This window comes from Megalopta genalis, chromosome 1 (genome assembly GCF_051020955.1).
Source record: "Megalopta genalis isolate 19385.01 chromosome 1, iyMegGena1_principal, whole genome shotgun sequence".
Taxonomy (NCBI): Eukaryota; Metazoa; Arthropoda; class Insecta; order Hymenoptera; family Halictidae; genus Megalopta; species Megalopta genalis.
The window spans coordinates 1,490,064-1,505,438 of record NC_135013.1 but is presented as its reverse complement, the minus strand read 5'-3'; the positions used below and the strand labels follow the sequence as shown (position 1 = coordinate 1,505,438).

Genomic DNA, 15,375 nt, shown 5'->3' with positions numbered 1-15,375 from the left:
AAATATAAAATTATCTCAATGATGCAAATATTGTACAATTACCTCAACGAACATCAATCTTTCCATGAAATAAATATTTGAAAGAACGCAACGCTGTTTCAATGAAAAAAACATGAAATGCATCGCACAGAAAAATGTCGCGGAACTCACAGTGCACAACCGCAGTGGCCGAGGTAATAGCCTCCCCAATGATGTTCTTGGCCCGGCAAGTGTAGGTGCCGGAGTCTTCAGGATAGGCGTACATGATGTCAAGGGCCACGAATCCGAAGCTGTTGGTCTCGACGAATCTGGAGCCGGCTTTGACCGGCTTGTTGTTATGGAACCATTCGACTTTCATCGTCACATCGGACACGGGGATCAGCCTGCACTCGAAGTGCGCCCTCTGTCCCTCCTTGATCTCGACATTGTTCAAGGACGTGGTGAAGATCGGCGCCTGGGTGGTGGTCTCCTCGACGACCTCCTGGCGATGATACTTGGTCCGATCCTCGAGATAGTGGATCCGCTCGAGACCGAGCTCGTTTTGAGTGTCCGTCAATATCTGGGCGGTCGATCGGCAGGACAGGGTGCACGACACCTCGTCGCTGCCGACGAGGTTCACGGCGCGGCAGGTGTAGGTGCCGGAGTCCTCGGCGATCAGGTCGATCACGTCCAGAGCGACGTAGCCGAAGTCGTGTATCGGACGGAATCGGTGTCCTGCGGATTACAATTGATCTTTCAGATTCGCGTTTTTTATTCTAACTTGCAGCGGATCTTCGCGCGAAATACAAATGTTAACCCTTTGCACTCGAAGCTATTTTAATTATATTTTAAACATATTTTCTGATCTACAATGTTTCCGTTTCATTTGATTTATTGCGATTCATGCATATGGAAGCTTATTGGCAAGTACAAAACTTGCAATTTTAACAGTCCTTTAGATATAAACGAGTCTGATACTGTTACAGTTATTTTGAAAAATAGTATAGTAATTTTTAGTGGCGCCTCAGAATCGCCACTCGAGTGGAAAGGGTTAATTGTAGTATGGAGGAATCGCATCGACGTTCGTTCGTTTTCTTAACATTTTAACGCGATTAATCCTTTGCACTCGAGCGGTGACCCCGGGCACCGCTGAAGATGTTGTATCACGTTCCAAGATCATTTTAATGTTATCGAAGTTTAAATTTAAAAAATTGTTAACAGCGTAACTATTAAGCGAGTCGCAAGGCTCAATTTCATACACATAAAATGCACTTTGTCGTACGAAATGGAGATACTATAAGTCGGAACGATTATTTTAGATTTACAGTTGAAGTGGCTTCGAGGGCAAAGGGTTAACGAATTGTCCAAACGCTTTTGCTAATTTTCCTTTCGATCTACCTATTTTCATCGGAGCTGCATAAAATGTGCAATGTCCAATGATTAACCTCTTGACGTGCCATTTTTTTACAGATATTTTAGAAATTTTTCGACTGCAATAATTTCTCAGGAGAGAAACAAAATTTTTATTTATCGTGTGCCTAAATTTACTCGAATGCTTAAACATTGATGTCAACTGATTAGAATTTTATTCCAATTTTAAAGAACAGTTTTATATCTACCGGGTGTCCCAAAATTATTGCACAAGCGAGAAGCCGTTCCAAGCGGGTTCCTGAGGTCATTTCAAGTAACTTTTTCCTTTACAAAAATGTTCTCTGAAGCATCGTTCACGAGTTATTAACAAATAACACTGACAAATGAAAGGCGAGCTCGGCTGGCGCCCCGCCCTCGCGGGGAATAACTCGTAAACGAAGCGCCGTAGAACATTTTCGCTAAGGAAAAGGTTGCTTCGAATGACCTCAGGAACAATTCTAGAACACTCCGTATACTCAATACGATATTACTAGAAATTTTCATCACAAATCAGACTCGTCAAAGTGCGGCAAGGGGTTAACGACGCGACAATAATCATACCCACCTATTGTAACCGGACGACCATTCTTATACCACTCGACCTTCAGGTTCGAGTCCGTCACTGGTTCCAATTTGCACTCGAAGTGGGCGTGTTCACCCTCGCGCAGGTTCTCCTGGTTCTTCGGCGCGGTGATGAATCTGGGCTTCACGGTGACAACCTCGTCGACGATCTCGTGTCTCTTGTACCTGGACGCGTCCTCCAGGTACTGTATCCTTTCCAAGCCCTCCGGATGGTGGGTCTCCAGAAGAAGATCCTTCTTGGCGTGCACGCGGACGGAGCAGGATGTGACCGCCTCGCCGAGCTGATTCCTGGCTTGGCAGGTGTAGACGCCCGAGTCGTCGGGGTACACGCCAAGGATGTCGAGCGCCACGTAGTCGAACTCGTAAGATGGTCGGAATCTGTGGCCGGTCTTCACTGCTCTACCGTTCACGAACCATTCGACCTTCATCGTGGCGTCGCCGACGGGCTGAAGACGGCACTCAAGGTGCACATTGGTCAGCTCCACCGTTTCGATGTTGTGCAGGGGTCGGGTGAACTGCGGCGCCTGCATCACGGTCACCTCTTCCTGTTGAGTCCTGCGGTATCTGCGTCAAGGCAAAGCGTACATTGTAGACAAAATCAAGTCGCAACTTCGCGCCGTTTGAAAGTAAACATAATTTTCGTATTTGGGTCAAGCGGTATAAATCTTTCTGTTAGAGAGACTCGGCTGAGAAATTGATTGCAGAAATTAGAATCGCTCGGATGGCGAGAAGATATAAAAATGATGGCTTTTTTTGTTGAGGAGTATAACGAGAATTTAAACGATGCAACATTTTATATGCTTATATTTATATATGCAAAATTTTATACACTCATATTTATACAGGGTGTCTCGAAAATGTCTCACAATCCGGAAATAGGAGGTTCCTGAGGTTATTTGAAGCAACTTTTTCCTTTAGAAAAATTTTCTCCGAGGCACCGTTAACGAGTTATTAACGAAAAACAGTGACCAATCAGAGGCGAGCTCGGCTGACGCTTCGCCCACGCCTAGTACTGCCGCTGCGTCAGACGGGCAGCGCGACGCAGCATTGGCCGCAAGGGCGGAGTGCCGGCCAATCTCGCCGCCCATTGGCCACTGTTTTTCGTCGATAACTCGTGAACGGAGCCTCGTAGAACATTTTCGCTAAGGAAAAAGTTGCTTCAAATAACCTCAGGAATCTTCCACTTTTAGTTAGCGAGACATTTTTTGGGACACGCTGTATTAATATCTCGGCTACTTAATTTTGCCATAAATGCATATAAACCGCCGTCTAATAGTTAACGATTCAATTGAATGATTCGATAATGATGACTAACTTCGACGAATCCTCCAGCATCTGAATTTGCTCCAAGGATTGCTCGTGTTGGGTCTCGGTGACGATGTCGGATCTTCCAATGACCCGGACGCAGGCCGACGTGTGAGCAGTGCCAAGATGATTGGTGGCTCTGACGGTGTATTCCCCAGAGTCGAGGACGGTCGAGTGCACGATGTCCAGAGCGACGAAACCGAAGTCGTAGTAAGTTCTGAATCTGGAGCCGACGGTGACCGGTCGGCCATTTTGGAACCATTCGACCCTCATCGTCGGGTCGCCCATCGGCTCCAACCGGCACTCCAGATGGATGTTCTTGCCCTCGCTGACCGGCTTCGGGTCGCTCAATGGCTGAACGAAGATCGGCTTCGATTTCGAGATCTCCTCGATGTGGTAGTGCGGCTCGACGAACTTCGATTCCTCGAGACGCTGCGTTTTCTCGTAGGACACCCGGTGCATGCTGCTCGTGTCCACGCCGGACCGTGCTGGAATTAATATTGGAACGTTAGTCGAACGTCGATTTTAGAAGTTCTATAATTACAGGCAGAATTATTTATGCGGGAGGAGAATTGTTGGAAATAAATAATAATAATAAATAAACTAGAACTACCGAACCAGTCAAAATGCCAAATGAACAAAATTTCCTTTCAGTTATTGAAATTATAGAAACGTTTCTAAATTTGTCGATCAACTTCTTGATCATTATAAGTCACTATTACATATCATTTTATAATAATGTATTATCAGTGGTCTAATGTATTACAATAAAAATCGTAGAAAATTTAAATAAATCCAATCTTGTCATTTATATCGAATAATACAGGGTATCCGAAAAATGTCTTACAATCCGAAAGTAGGGGATTCCTGAGGTGATTTGAAGCAACCTTTTCTTTAGCGAAAATGCAATCCGCGGATTCGTTTACGAGTTATTAACGAAAAACAGTGACGACCGAGCCAATGAGCGGAACTGGGCTCCGTGCATTCGTTGGCTGGGTCGCCGCGCGCCAGCCGAGCTCGCCTCTTATTGGTCAGTGTTTTTCGTTAATAACTCGTAAACGAAGCCTCGGAGAAAATTTTCGCAAAGGAAAAAGTTGCTTCAAATAACCTCAGGAACCTCCCATTTCCGGATTGCGAGGCATTTTCGGGACACCCTGTATAAATTATCCACGTTTAGGATTCGGTAGTTCTGGTGTCGATGAAAAATCTGCACAAGCAAATCTACATAATAAAACAGAAAACTCACTTTCCACAACCATGGTGGCAGCCAATCGAGCCTCGCCGAGGGCGTTCCTGGCGACGACGGTGTAAGTCCCGGCGTCCTCGGATCTGACTTGAAGTATATCGATGGCGACGTATCCGAAATCGTGGTAGGTTTGAATTCTGTTCGCGGCGGTGATCGGTTTCCCGTTGTGGTACCATTCGATCTTCATGGTTAAGTCGCTCTGAGGTTCGACACGAGCCTCGAAGTGGGCACGTTGCCCCTCGACGATCTTGTTGGTGCCCTTCAGATTGCCCAGGAACCGGGGCGCCTGGGTCACCTGTGTCTCCTCCTGCACCTGTCGCGAGTATCTGCTCGAGTCCTCGAGGCTCTGTATTTTCTGAAGTCCGGTGGGGTGTTGGCTATCATAGATCACATCGTTCTTGCTGATCACGCTCAATTGAGCGGTGGTGTGCGCCTCGCCAACGCGGTTGTAGGCGCGGCACGTGTACACACCGACGTCGTAGATCGTTACGTATTTAATGGTGAGCGCCACGTAGCCGAAGTTGAAGAACGTCGTGATACGTGAGCCTGGGAAAAGGATGCGGGTCGTTAGAATCGGTACGGTCGATGTCTGAATTGCAACTAATATTACTAAGCGATAGTATTGTGTTTCAAATGTTGATAAAGTCATATTTTCCAATATTAAGCAACATTATTGGCTTTCAAATGTTTATAAAGTTACATTTGCTAATATTAAGTAATATCATTGGCTTTCAAATGTTTATAAAGTTAGATTTGCTAATATTAAGCAATATTATTGGCTTTCAAATGTTTATAAAGTTAGATTTACTAATATTAAGCAATATTATTGGCTTTCAAATGTTTATAAAGTTATATTTGCTAATATTAAGCAATATTATTGGCTTTCAAATGTTTATAAAGTTAGATTTGCTAATATTAAGCAATATTATTGGCCTTCAAATGTTTATAAAATTAGATTTATATTAAGCAATATTATTGGGTTTCAAATGTTTACAAAGATATATTTACCAATATTAAGCAATATTACTGTGCTTCAAGTGTTCATAAAGTTATATTTACAAATATTAAGCAATATTGTTGTGCTTCAAGTGTTCATAAAGTTATATTTACCAATATTAAGCAATATTATTATGCTTCAAATGTTCATAGACTTATATTTACCAATATTAAGCAATATTACTGTGCCTCAAATGTTCATAAAGTTATATTTACCAATATTAAGCAATATTACTGGATTATTTCAAATATTCATAAAATTATATTGACTAATATTAAGCAATACTACTGGATTTCAAATATTGACATTAAGTCATGTTGACTACTATTAAGCAATATTATTGGGTTTCAAAAATATTGGTCCACTTTAAAATTCGTTTAAAGCAATCGTTATTCTCTTATGCGAAGCAGCTTTTTAGTTGAAGCGATGTGGAACGTATACTGACTAGCTTCTACAGGGCGTCCATCCTTGAGCCATTCGACTCTAAGATCGGGGTCGCCGACTGGCTCTAAACGTGCTTCGAAATGGGCGAATCCGCCCTCTCTGATGCTGTTCTGATCCTTGATAGGTGACTTGAAGTCCGGTGGGCTAGTCGGTTCAGGCTGCTCCTGTACGTACTTCTGGTGCATGGCCTGTTGATAGGCTTCCAACTCCTCGGCAGCTTCAATATATCGCTGTTGCTCGGGGATACCCAATTCGGAGGTAACGCTTGTGCGTGCTGTAAAATGTTGCTGTTAAAAAAGAAGGGGAGATCGCGGTAATACGATGAGAAATAACGCGAAGTCTCACCAAAGACACGGAGAGACGCGGAGCTGACAGCCTCTCCCAAGCGGTTCACAGCTCTCACGGTGTAAGAACCCGCATCTTCAGCTCGTAGGTGCATTATATTGAGCGAGACGTACCCGAAGTTGAAGATGGTTGTGATTCTTGAGCCTGGAAAACAACGGTTGCTCGATAAACATATGGACGAGTGCGATATTAAATGTGACAAAGATGGGAACAGGTTGCAAAACTGTCTCAGAATCATGCTGCTCTAATCATCTACAAAAGCGTTGCTTTTTCAAGAACTCGGTAAACTAGACTACTCTATATTTGAGTAACGTTTAGCACGTTCGCAAGAAATGTTCTAATTAACACATTATTATTTTAATATTATATATTATATATATTATTATTATATTATATTATATTATAATATAATATTAATATATTATATTATCATATTCTAATTAGAAAATTAGCATGTTCGTATCAAGTATTCTAGTTCTACCTCACCGATTAACTATGGAAATGTGTGAGACTAAAGCAGGCTGATTCCAAATGATAAAGACCGGTAAAACAGCTTGAATCATACCTATCAAATACTTTCACATAAATCGTGAATTAAAATGTGACGCGAGTTGATGGTTAAACTTCAATATTCTACGAAGAGTGAATCGATGGTAGAGCTATTATTTCGAGACTCGTTGAATATTTAGTTTGAGTCAATAATTACTGAAACGGGGTGCTTTATAGCTTCAGAAATCACTGTCGATAGACTGTGGATTTTAAGCACTGATATATAAAGATAATAAACGAACCGAAAGAATTTAAAAGAAATAATATAAATGATTAAAAAATAAATTCAAACGATGGAATAATTAAACGAATTTAAGGATATCCGTGTAATAATTTGTAACTCACTGTAATCATTAAAAAAAGAGCAATTTCTACATCACTCATGTTCGCCATGACCGATTAATATGATAATTAATATAATAATATAATTCATATTCTATTATTAATAATAATTACTAATATAATATTAATTATATCGTTATATTAAAAATATTATATTATTATTAATAATAATTAATATAATTTTAATCTTGCGTAAGGATCCAGTTATCAATTCTAATCAGTCTAATTATCAATTATCGGTTATGCCCTTCGGTTTGGAAGCGACAAAATCGCGTTTAGTTCACGGAGACGATTACATTATTGGAAAGTTGATTTTTAAAAAGCCGACTCGATGATGCTTACTTGCTGTGATTGGCCTGCCATCCTTGTACCACTCCACTTTCATCGTGGGATCGCTAACAGGGGTCAGCTGCGCCTCAAAATGGGCGTTCCGACCTTCCTGCAGCTCTCCTAGATCCTGGAGCGGTCGGATGAAGGCCGGCCGCTGTGGAGAGATCTCCTCCACACTCTCCTGCCTTTGATATTTCGAGTAATCCTCGAGCTGTTGGATATATTGAAGGCTATCGGGGTGTTGGCTTGCCTGTTCGATTGTCGCGCGTGCTGAAATCAATTGGTTCGTGTAAGAAAAAAAAGGGGCTCGCCGGTGTCTTCGCATTGGTATTGATCAACGATGTCATACCTGTGACGCTGAGGGTAGCTCGAGATTCAGCGACTCCGGTCGAACTCACCACGCGGCACACGTATTCACCGCTGTCTTGGATCACGATGCTGATGAGGTCGAGAGAAATGAAGCCAAATCGGAAAATGGAAGTCGCTCGGGAACCTGGGGATCATGAGCTTACGTTAGATTCAACTCGCAAATATTAATTGTTAGAGATAAAAGTCAATCTATTTCTGATGTTGAACGATGAATTCTTTCTCATTTTGAGACATTAATTCTTTCAGATTTTAGGACATTCATTCTTTCACATTTTAGGAAATGAATTCCTTTTTATTTTAGGAAATTAATCATTTTTTAATTTTAAGAAATTGCCTGATTCTTTCTAATTTTAAAAATGGAATTCTTTCTGAATTTAGGAAATGTATTATTTTCTATTTTAGGAAATTCATTCTTTCACATTTTAGGAAATTAATTCCTTTTTATTTTAGGAAATTAATCCTTTTTGATTTTAAGAAATTACCTGATTCTTTCTGATTTAAAAAATAAAATTCTTTCTGAATTTAGAAAATGAATTATTTTTTATTTCAGGGAATTAATTCATTCTGATTTTAGGAAATTCATTCTTTTTCACATTCTAGAAAAGGAATTCTTTTGTATTTTAGAAAATTTATCCTTTTTGATTGTAAGGAAATGCCTGATTCTTTTCGGTTTTAAGAAATTGCCTAATTCTTTCTGATTTTAAAAATGAAATTCTTCCTGAATTTAGAAAATTAATTCTTTTTTATTTTAGAAATTGCCTCATTCTTTCTGATGATTAGAAAATGGATTCCCTTTTGTATTAGGAAATTAATTCTTCTTGATTTTAGAAAATAAATTCTTTCTGAATTCAGAAAGTGAATTCTTTTCAATTACAAGAAATTAATTGTTTCTGAATTTAGAACATGGATTAGAATATGAAAATATAGCGAACTTACTAGCATCGAGAGCTCTTCCATTGACATACCACTCTACCCTCATGGTGGGATCGCCCACCGGTTCGATTCTGGCCTCGAAGTGAATTCGTCCACCCTCGATCTGATGGACGTCCTTCAGTGGTATAATAAAACGTGGCGGTGGATAAACTCTGTCCTCCTCGGGCGGAGGCAAATACGGCTTGGCGCGTTCCACGTGTCGCAAATAAATCACTTCGGGGCCAGGCGCAGGTCTGCAAACATATTCCTATCATTATCACTGTCCTAATCGATCAATTCTGGATCGACGACGTGTCTACTTCGAGAGCCGTACCATCGAGCTTCCAGTTTGCATGAAAGAAAAATTCTCTCATTAATATATCGTTTCGAGTCAATCATTTTCATGTGCATATTCATTTCATTATACTACGCTATACTATACTATGCAGAGTGTCCCAAAAATGTCTCGCAATCCGGAAATGGTGGGTTCCTTGGATCATTTAAAGCAACTTCTTCCTTTACAAAAATTCTCTCCGAGGCACCGTTAACGAGTTATTAACGAAAAACAGTATCTAATAAGAATACACTCCTTACACGGACACGGAGTTAAGACTGGGTCTTCCGTACCCAGCCTAATGAACGATGAGATAAGGCGGCGATTTAACCACGTTCGGACCCCTCGTAGGTGTTCCGTCGGGGGGTAGGTAACCATCGTTGTGTATGCCCTGACGGGCGAGGAAACATATCCGCGTCACCTTCGTGGTGGCCGGATTCACAATAAATGTCTAATAAGAATCGAGTACGGCTGACGCGAGGCGGCCCAGCCAACCAGCGCACGAAGCCCAGTTCCGCTCATTGGCTCGGTCGCCTCGCGCCAGCCGACCTCGCCTCTCATTGGTCACTGTTTTTCGTTAATAACTCATTAACGGTGCCTCGGAGAAAATTTTTGTAAAGGAAAAAGTTGCTTCACATGACCCGAGGAACCCGCCACTTTCGGATTGCGAGACATATTTGGGACACCCTGTGCATCATCGACTCGATCGTTTCGCGGCAGAGTTGGGCAACAGCTGAAAAAATGAATTACTCTGGTTCGATGACTTTCGTCGGTCGGGGTAAATTCAGGCGTCTTGGTTCGGGGATTGCTCCTTTCGGTGTCTCCACGAAAAGCCGAGCTCGGGTGGCTGTGGAGCCGGCTACGTTCTGCGCTGTGCATTGGTACCAAGCTGCATCCGACAATTTCGCGCAGGATATGTCCAAAGTCGAAGCTCCGCTTCCGTCTGTCGATATACGCACGTCGAGACCAGGCGTTACCGGCACACCGTCCTGAAAACCGAACGATTCTCCTTAAAGTCTGCATTAAATCGTCGGAACTCGAATTACGAAAAATTCGCCATTTTGCGTGGAACAATTTAACGCGTTGAAGAAAAGCTCAGACTTATTTCAGGAAATAATTTTCACGATCCAGCATGGTTGCCTTAAAAAATCGAAGAAGATGACATCGAAGATCGCGTTTGTTTAAACTCGCCCTTAAAAATTCGCAATTTCTTGTTCAACAATTTAGTATACTGAGTAAAAAATCCAGACTTATTTCAGGAAATAATTGTCACGATCCGGTACGGTTGCTTTCAAAAATCGAAAAAGGAAAAGATATTACATACCGCATGTAAATATCGAAAGTCGTTGTAAAGACAAAGTTTATTTTCGCGACAGAATTTTCACAGCGCGCAGCCGCGTTCCGAAATTAGCGAACGATGATATTCGAACGGCAACCGATCGATCGGTTTGCAATATTAGTTTCTAGGTAGAGGGTATCACCTTCTGCCAGGTGATACGCGGCACAGGTGTGCCAACCGCGCGCGCCATGAACACGACCGGTTCGCCTTCCTTGACATTCGTTGTTGTGAATCGTTCGACGAACTTCGGCGCGACCACTTGCTCCTTCTCGATAACGTTCAGGTTGCATTCGAAGGAGGTCTCGCCGGCTTTGTTTCTCGCTACGCAGGTGACAACGCCGGCGTCCGACCGGCTCACGTTCGTGATCATCAATGAATTGTTGCCGGACTCGTTCACCAGGATCTTGTGGGTGAAGTCGTTGGCCACTTGTTGCCCGTTTATGTACCATGTCACTTCCGGGTAAGGGCGGCCGGTCACGCGGCAATCAAACCTGCGAAACAATCGTTGTTTAGCATTGGGGCAATAATCGTAATAGTTTTGTGTCCTCGATAAGATACAGGGTGTCCCAAAAATGTCTCGCAATCCGAAAGTGGCGGGTTCCTCGGGTCTTTTGAAGCAACTTCTTCCTTTATAAAAATTTTCTCCGAGGCACCGTTAACGAGTTATTAATGAAAAACAGTGACCAATGAGAGACGAGCTTGGCTGGCGCGAGGCGACCGAGCCAATGAGCGGAACTGGGCTTCGTGCGCTGGTTGGCTGGGCCGCCTCGCGTCAGCCGTACTCGATTCTTATTGGTCACTGGTTTTCGTTAATAACTCGTTAACGGTGCCTCGGAGAAAATTTTTGTAAAGGAGAAGCTGCTTCCAATGATCCGAGGAACCCGCCATTTCCGGATTGCGAGACATTTTTGGGACACCCTGTATATTGTTTTTGGCGAGGGAATTTAGATAAGTAATAATATATGACTGTAGGGGAAATTGTTCATGAAATCTCAATGTTATTATTTTTTAGTAAATGCAGATTTGAAGATTTATCGTTTGAAATAAAAAAAAAATCTATTGTTATATACTGAGTACTACTATCATACTTATTATATACTTATATACTAGTATATATATAGTATATGTAATAATATACAGTAGCGGACATATATTTAAGACCACTTGAAAAATGGTATAACTTTTTTTAAAAACTGGACCAAATGACTTGTAATTTACGGAGATCTATAAAATGCATTTTTTAAATTATCGTTATGGGGTCAGATCAAAGAGTTGAAAAACATGAGTTTGTTAATTTTTTTTCTCATTCCAAGTAATAGCAAAATTTTAAAACAGTGTCAGGATCGTTGTCTGGTAGACTGATCCCTCTATCATCTAAAAAAAGTCATTTGGTTCAGTTTTAAAAAAAGTTATACCGTTTTTCAAGTGGTTTTAAATATATTCCCGCTACTGTATAGTAATATATGTATAATAATATATAGTAATATATAGTAATATATAGTTTATATAGTAATATACAGGGTGTCCCAGGTTTTAATGTTCAAACTTCGTCAGTGTATTCTATGGCACAAAGTAAGAAAAAAATGTTATGTAAACATAGGTCACATAGAGCTTCATTAAGAAGTTATAACAAAAATTCAGAATAGGAATAGTAATCAACTTGCTGTTACTGCGAGCATTGGCTTGAATAGATCAGCACATGCCGTGTGTTCATGTAAGCTGTGTTTATTAATACATTTCAAAATGTCTACCGTTGTTGACAAATAGATGATTGTCATCGATCGAAGATCGAATTTATGACCGTGCGAATTTCGTTTCTATTCTCTTTCATTTCATTGAACGAATTTCTGTTATAACTTCTTAATAAAGCTCTATATGACCTATGTTTGCATAACATTTTTTTCTTACTTTGTGCCATAGAATATACTGACAAAGTTTGAATATTAAAACCTGGGACACCCTGTATAGCTAAATAATCAGCGAAAGGAGAACTAGGGCCTCGGAGTTCAATTATTTTGCAATTCTGTGTACGATTAGTATTATTCGCGATATCGTCGGTGTTGTTTTTTCCCCCACGGTAGACGTACCTAGTCATTTTTCCTTCGGTGGCGTCGCGATCGGTGCAGGTGCGAACGAAATTCGGCGGCAGAACTTTGCCCGACTCGGACTCGCCGGTCGATTCTACTTGCTGAGTCTTGACTGCCTCCTTCTGATAGGCTTGGTAAGCCTGATCCACCTGATCGCTACTGGACTCGATGGCGAGGTAGGCGGAGCTGACGGTGCAGCCTTGCGGATTCTCCGTGAGCAAGGTGTAGTGGCCGCTGTCTTCCGGCAGAGCGACTCTGATCCTGAGCGTGGCCTGCTGGTTCGAGTAGCTCATCTCCACGCGTTGCGAGTCGCGGATCCTTTGGCCGTTTTTAAACCAAGTCAACTGGAAAATGGCGGACGATTATTCGAATAAGTTGGTTAACATTTACCACATATTATTATTATTATTATTTTTAGAGGTTCTTGCGTCAAGTGATCGACTGTTGGTTATTTGTTGGTTAACATTTACTATACAGAGTGACCGAAAAATGTCTCGCAATACAGAAATGGGGTGATTCCTGAGGTGATTTTAAGCAACTTTTTCCTTACCGAAAATGTACTACGAGGCATTGTTTACGAGTTATTAACGAAAAAGCAGTGACCAATGAGAGGCGAGCTTAGCTGGCGCGAGGCGGCTGGCGCAAGGCGGCTGGCGCTTGACGGCTCAGTCAACGAGCGCACGAAGCCCAGTTCCGCTGATTGGCTCGGCTGACGCGAGCTCGCCTCTTATTGGTCAGTGTTTGTTCGTCGATAACTCGTAAACGGAGCCGCGGATTGCATTTTCGCTAAGGAGAAAGTTACTCCAAATGAGCCCAGGAATCCATTATCGGACTTGGAGGCTTTTTCGAGACATTATGTATATTATTATTATTATTATTATTATTTTCAGAGGTTCTTGCGACAATAAATCGAAGAGATAAAGAAATCTAGCGCGTGTTTAAAAGAAAAATAAAATGTTCAATGAAACAGAAATTGGAGAAACAATTCGTAAAAACGGAAATTTTTCAGATCCTCTAAATTTTCCAGAATATATATTTGTATCGGCGCGACTTACTCTTGGTTTCGGGTTGCCGGATATCTTCGCTGTGAAAACGGCGTCGGATCCTTCGACAAGCTTCGAGTTTCTCGGCTTCTGCGCGAATTGCGGAGGTGCAACCGGTCCGAGGCTGCGGTCCACCGTCGTCGAAATTTGCACGTCCGATTCGCCCACGAAACGGCGGGTGATCGACTCTCGAAATTCTGTCTCTCGCAGCAGCCTGTACTCGAACGTGTCGACCTGCGAACACCGTCGAATATCATCGTGAAAACCCTTCATCTCATTTCTTTTCGCGGCAACCCTCCGCGGGAAAAGCAACCCCTAACCATCGGAGAACGTTCCCAACCAATTAAATTGATATTAATAATAATAGTTTCAATATTGATAATAATATTTTTGATACTAGTAATAATATTTGCGATACTAATAATAATGTTCTTGATATTGATAATATTTTTTATATTGATAATAATATTTTCGATATTAATAAAATTGAATAAAGTACTACTGCATTAATGCTAGTAACTCTCTCTATATTTGTTAATTTTTTTTGGATGTTAATAAAATTGAACAAATGTCACTTAATTGAATAAATTTGAATAACCTTGAAGTCCTCGATGCTGGTGGTAGATCCGTTCATGTAGCTTCGTTTGTCAATCGTTTGCTGATAGCTACGCTGTTGGAAACTCTGGCTTCCCGTTTGGCTCTTCTGTTCGGTCGACTGGAAACTCTGCGCGTATTCCTTTCTGTAGCCGCCCATCTGCTGCTGCGGAGGCCCGAATCCTTCTGGCTGTATGTAGACCGAGCAAATCGCTTCGCCTGAACAAGTTCAAATCGGATCAAACGTTACGGAAAACTCGAATCTCGTGATGTCTTTTTACAGTTCGATACGTTAAATAAAATATGTTATTGTAAAAATCCTGCTTAATCGCTGCTTGAACCTCGAATTCTAATGATCGACTTATGCGATCCTCGTTATTTTATTTTAAAAAAAAAGATCTTGGAATTGTAGTTTAATCCACTTTTCGATCTAGAGTTTAAATTAATAATTTTGTGTTTAATTTATAATTTTGCGTTCCAAAGAACTGTGTTTCAGTGCTGCGAGAGATAGGAATCGAACATTTTACAGCATCCGAGGAGATTTTTATTTCATTCATTTCTTATATTCGTAATATTAATAATATTCATAATATTCATAATATTAATAATATTAATATTATTCATAATATTCATAATGTTAATGATATATTAATAGTATTAATAATATTCATAATATTAATAATGTTAATAATATTCATAATATTCATAATATTCATAATATTCATAATATTCATAATATTCATAATATTAATAATAATATTTTCAATATTAATAGTAATATATTTGATACCAGTAATAATATCTATGACAGTAATAATAAAATTCTTAATACTAGTAATAATATTTTTAATATTAACAGTAATATATTTGATACTAGCAACAATATTTGCGATACTAATAATAATATTCTTGATACTAGTAACAATATTTTTAATATTAACAGCAATATATACGATACTAGCAACAATATTTGCGATACTATATAACAATAACATTCTCGATATTAATAATAATATTTTCAATATTAGCAAGAATGTTAATATCTTTCTCAATATCTTTTCCAATGTTAATAAAATTGAATAAATGTTACATAATTGAATAAATTTAACCATTTGTCGAGTTCATTAGCTCTTTATATTTATTCATGCATGTTCAGCATAGCAATAAAAGCAATTTATAAAAAATTGAC

The 15,375-nt window shown here is 40.4% G+C and overlaps 1 protein-coding gene across 14 annotated transcripts in view; it reads right to left on the bottom strand.

The window, feature by feature from the left end:
* sls (sallimus) overlaps positions 1–15,375 on the bottom strand; it is a 188,024-nt gene that overhangs the window by 130,897 nt on the left and 41,752 nt on the right. For all 14 annotated transcript variants that reach the window (XM_076528787.1, XM_076528778.1, XM_076528791.1 and 11 more), the window contains 14 exons: positions 14,191–14,405; positions 13,605–13,826; positions 12,550–12,893; positions 10,605–10,953; positions 9,874–10,112; positions 8,814–9,043; positions 7,858–8,001; positions 7,521–7,778; positions 6,288–6,431; positions 5,944–6,216; positions 4,502–5,047; positions 3,266–3,743; positions 1,934–2,514; positions 151–693 (listed from right to left, as the gene is read on the bottom strand). In XM_076528787.1, the coding sequence (XP_076384902.1) occupies positions 151–693; positions 1,934–2,514; positions 3,266–3,743; positions 4,502–5,047; positions 5,944–6,216; positions 6,288–6,431; positions 7,521–7,778; positions 7,858–8,001; positions 8,814–9,043; positions 9,874–10,112; positions 10,605–10,953; positions 12,550–12,893; positions 13,605–13,826; positions 14,191–14,405 (4,566 nt within the window). The remainder of the gene's footprint in view (positions 1–150; positions 694–1,933; positions 2,515–3,265; positions 3,744–4,501; positions 5,048–5,943; positions 6,217–6,287; positions 6,432–7,520; positions 7,779–7,857; positions 8,002–8,813; positions 9,044–9,873; positions 10,113–10,604; positions 10,954–12,549; positions 12,894–13,604; positions 13,827–14,190; positions 14,406–15,375) is intronic.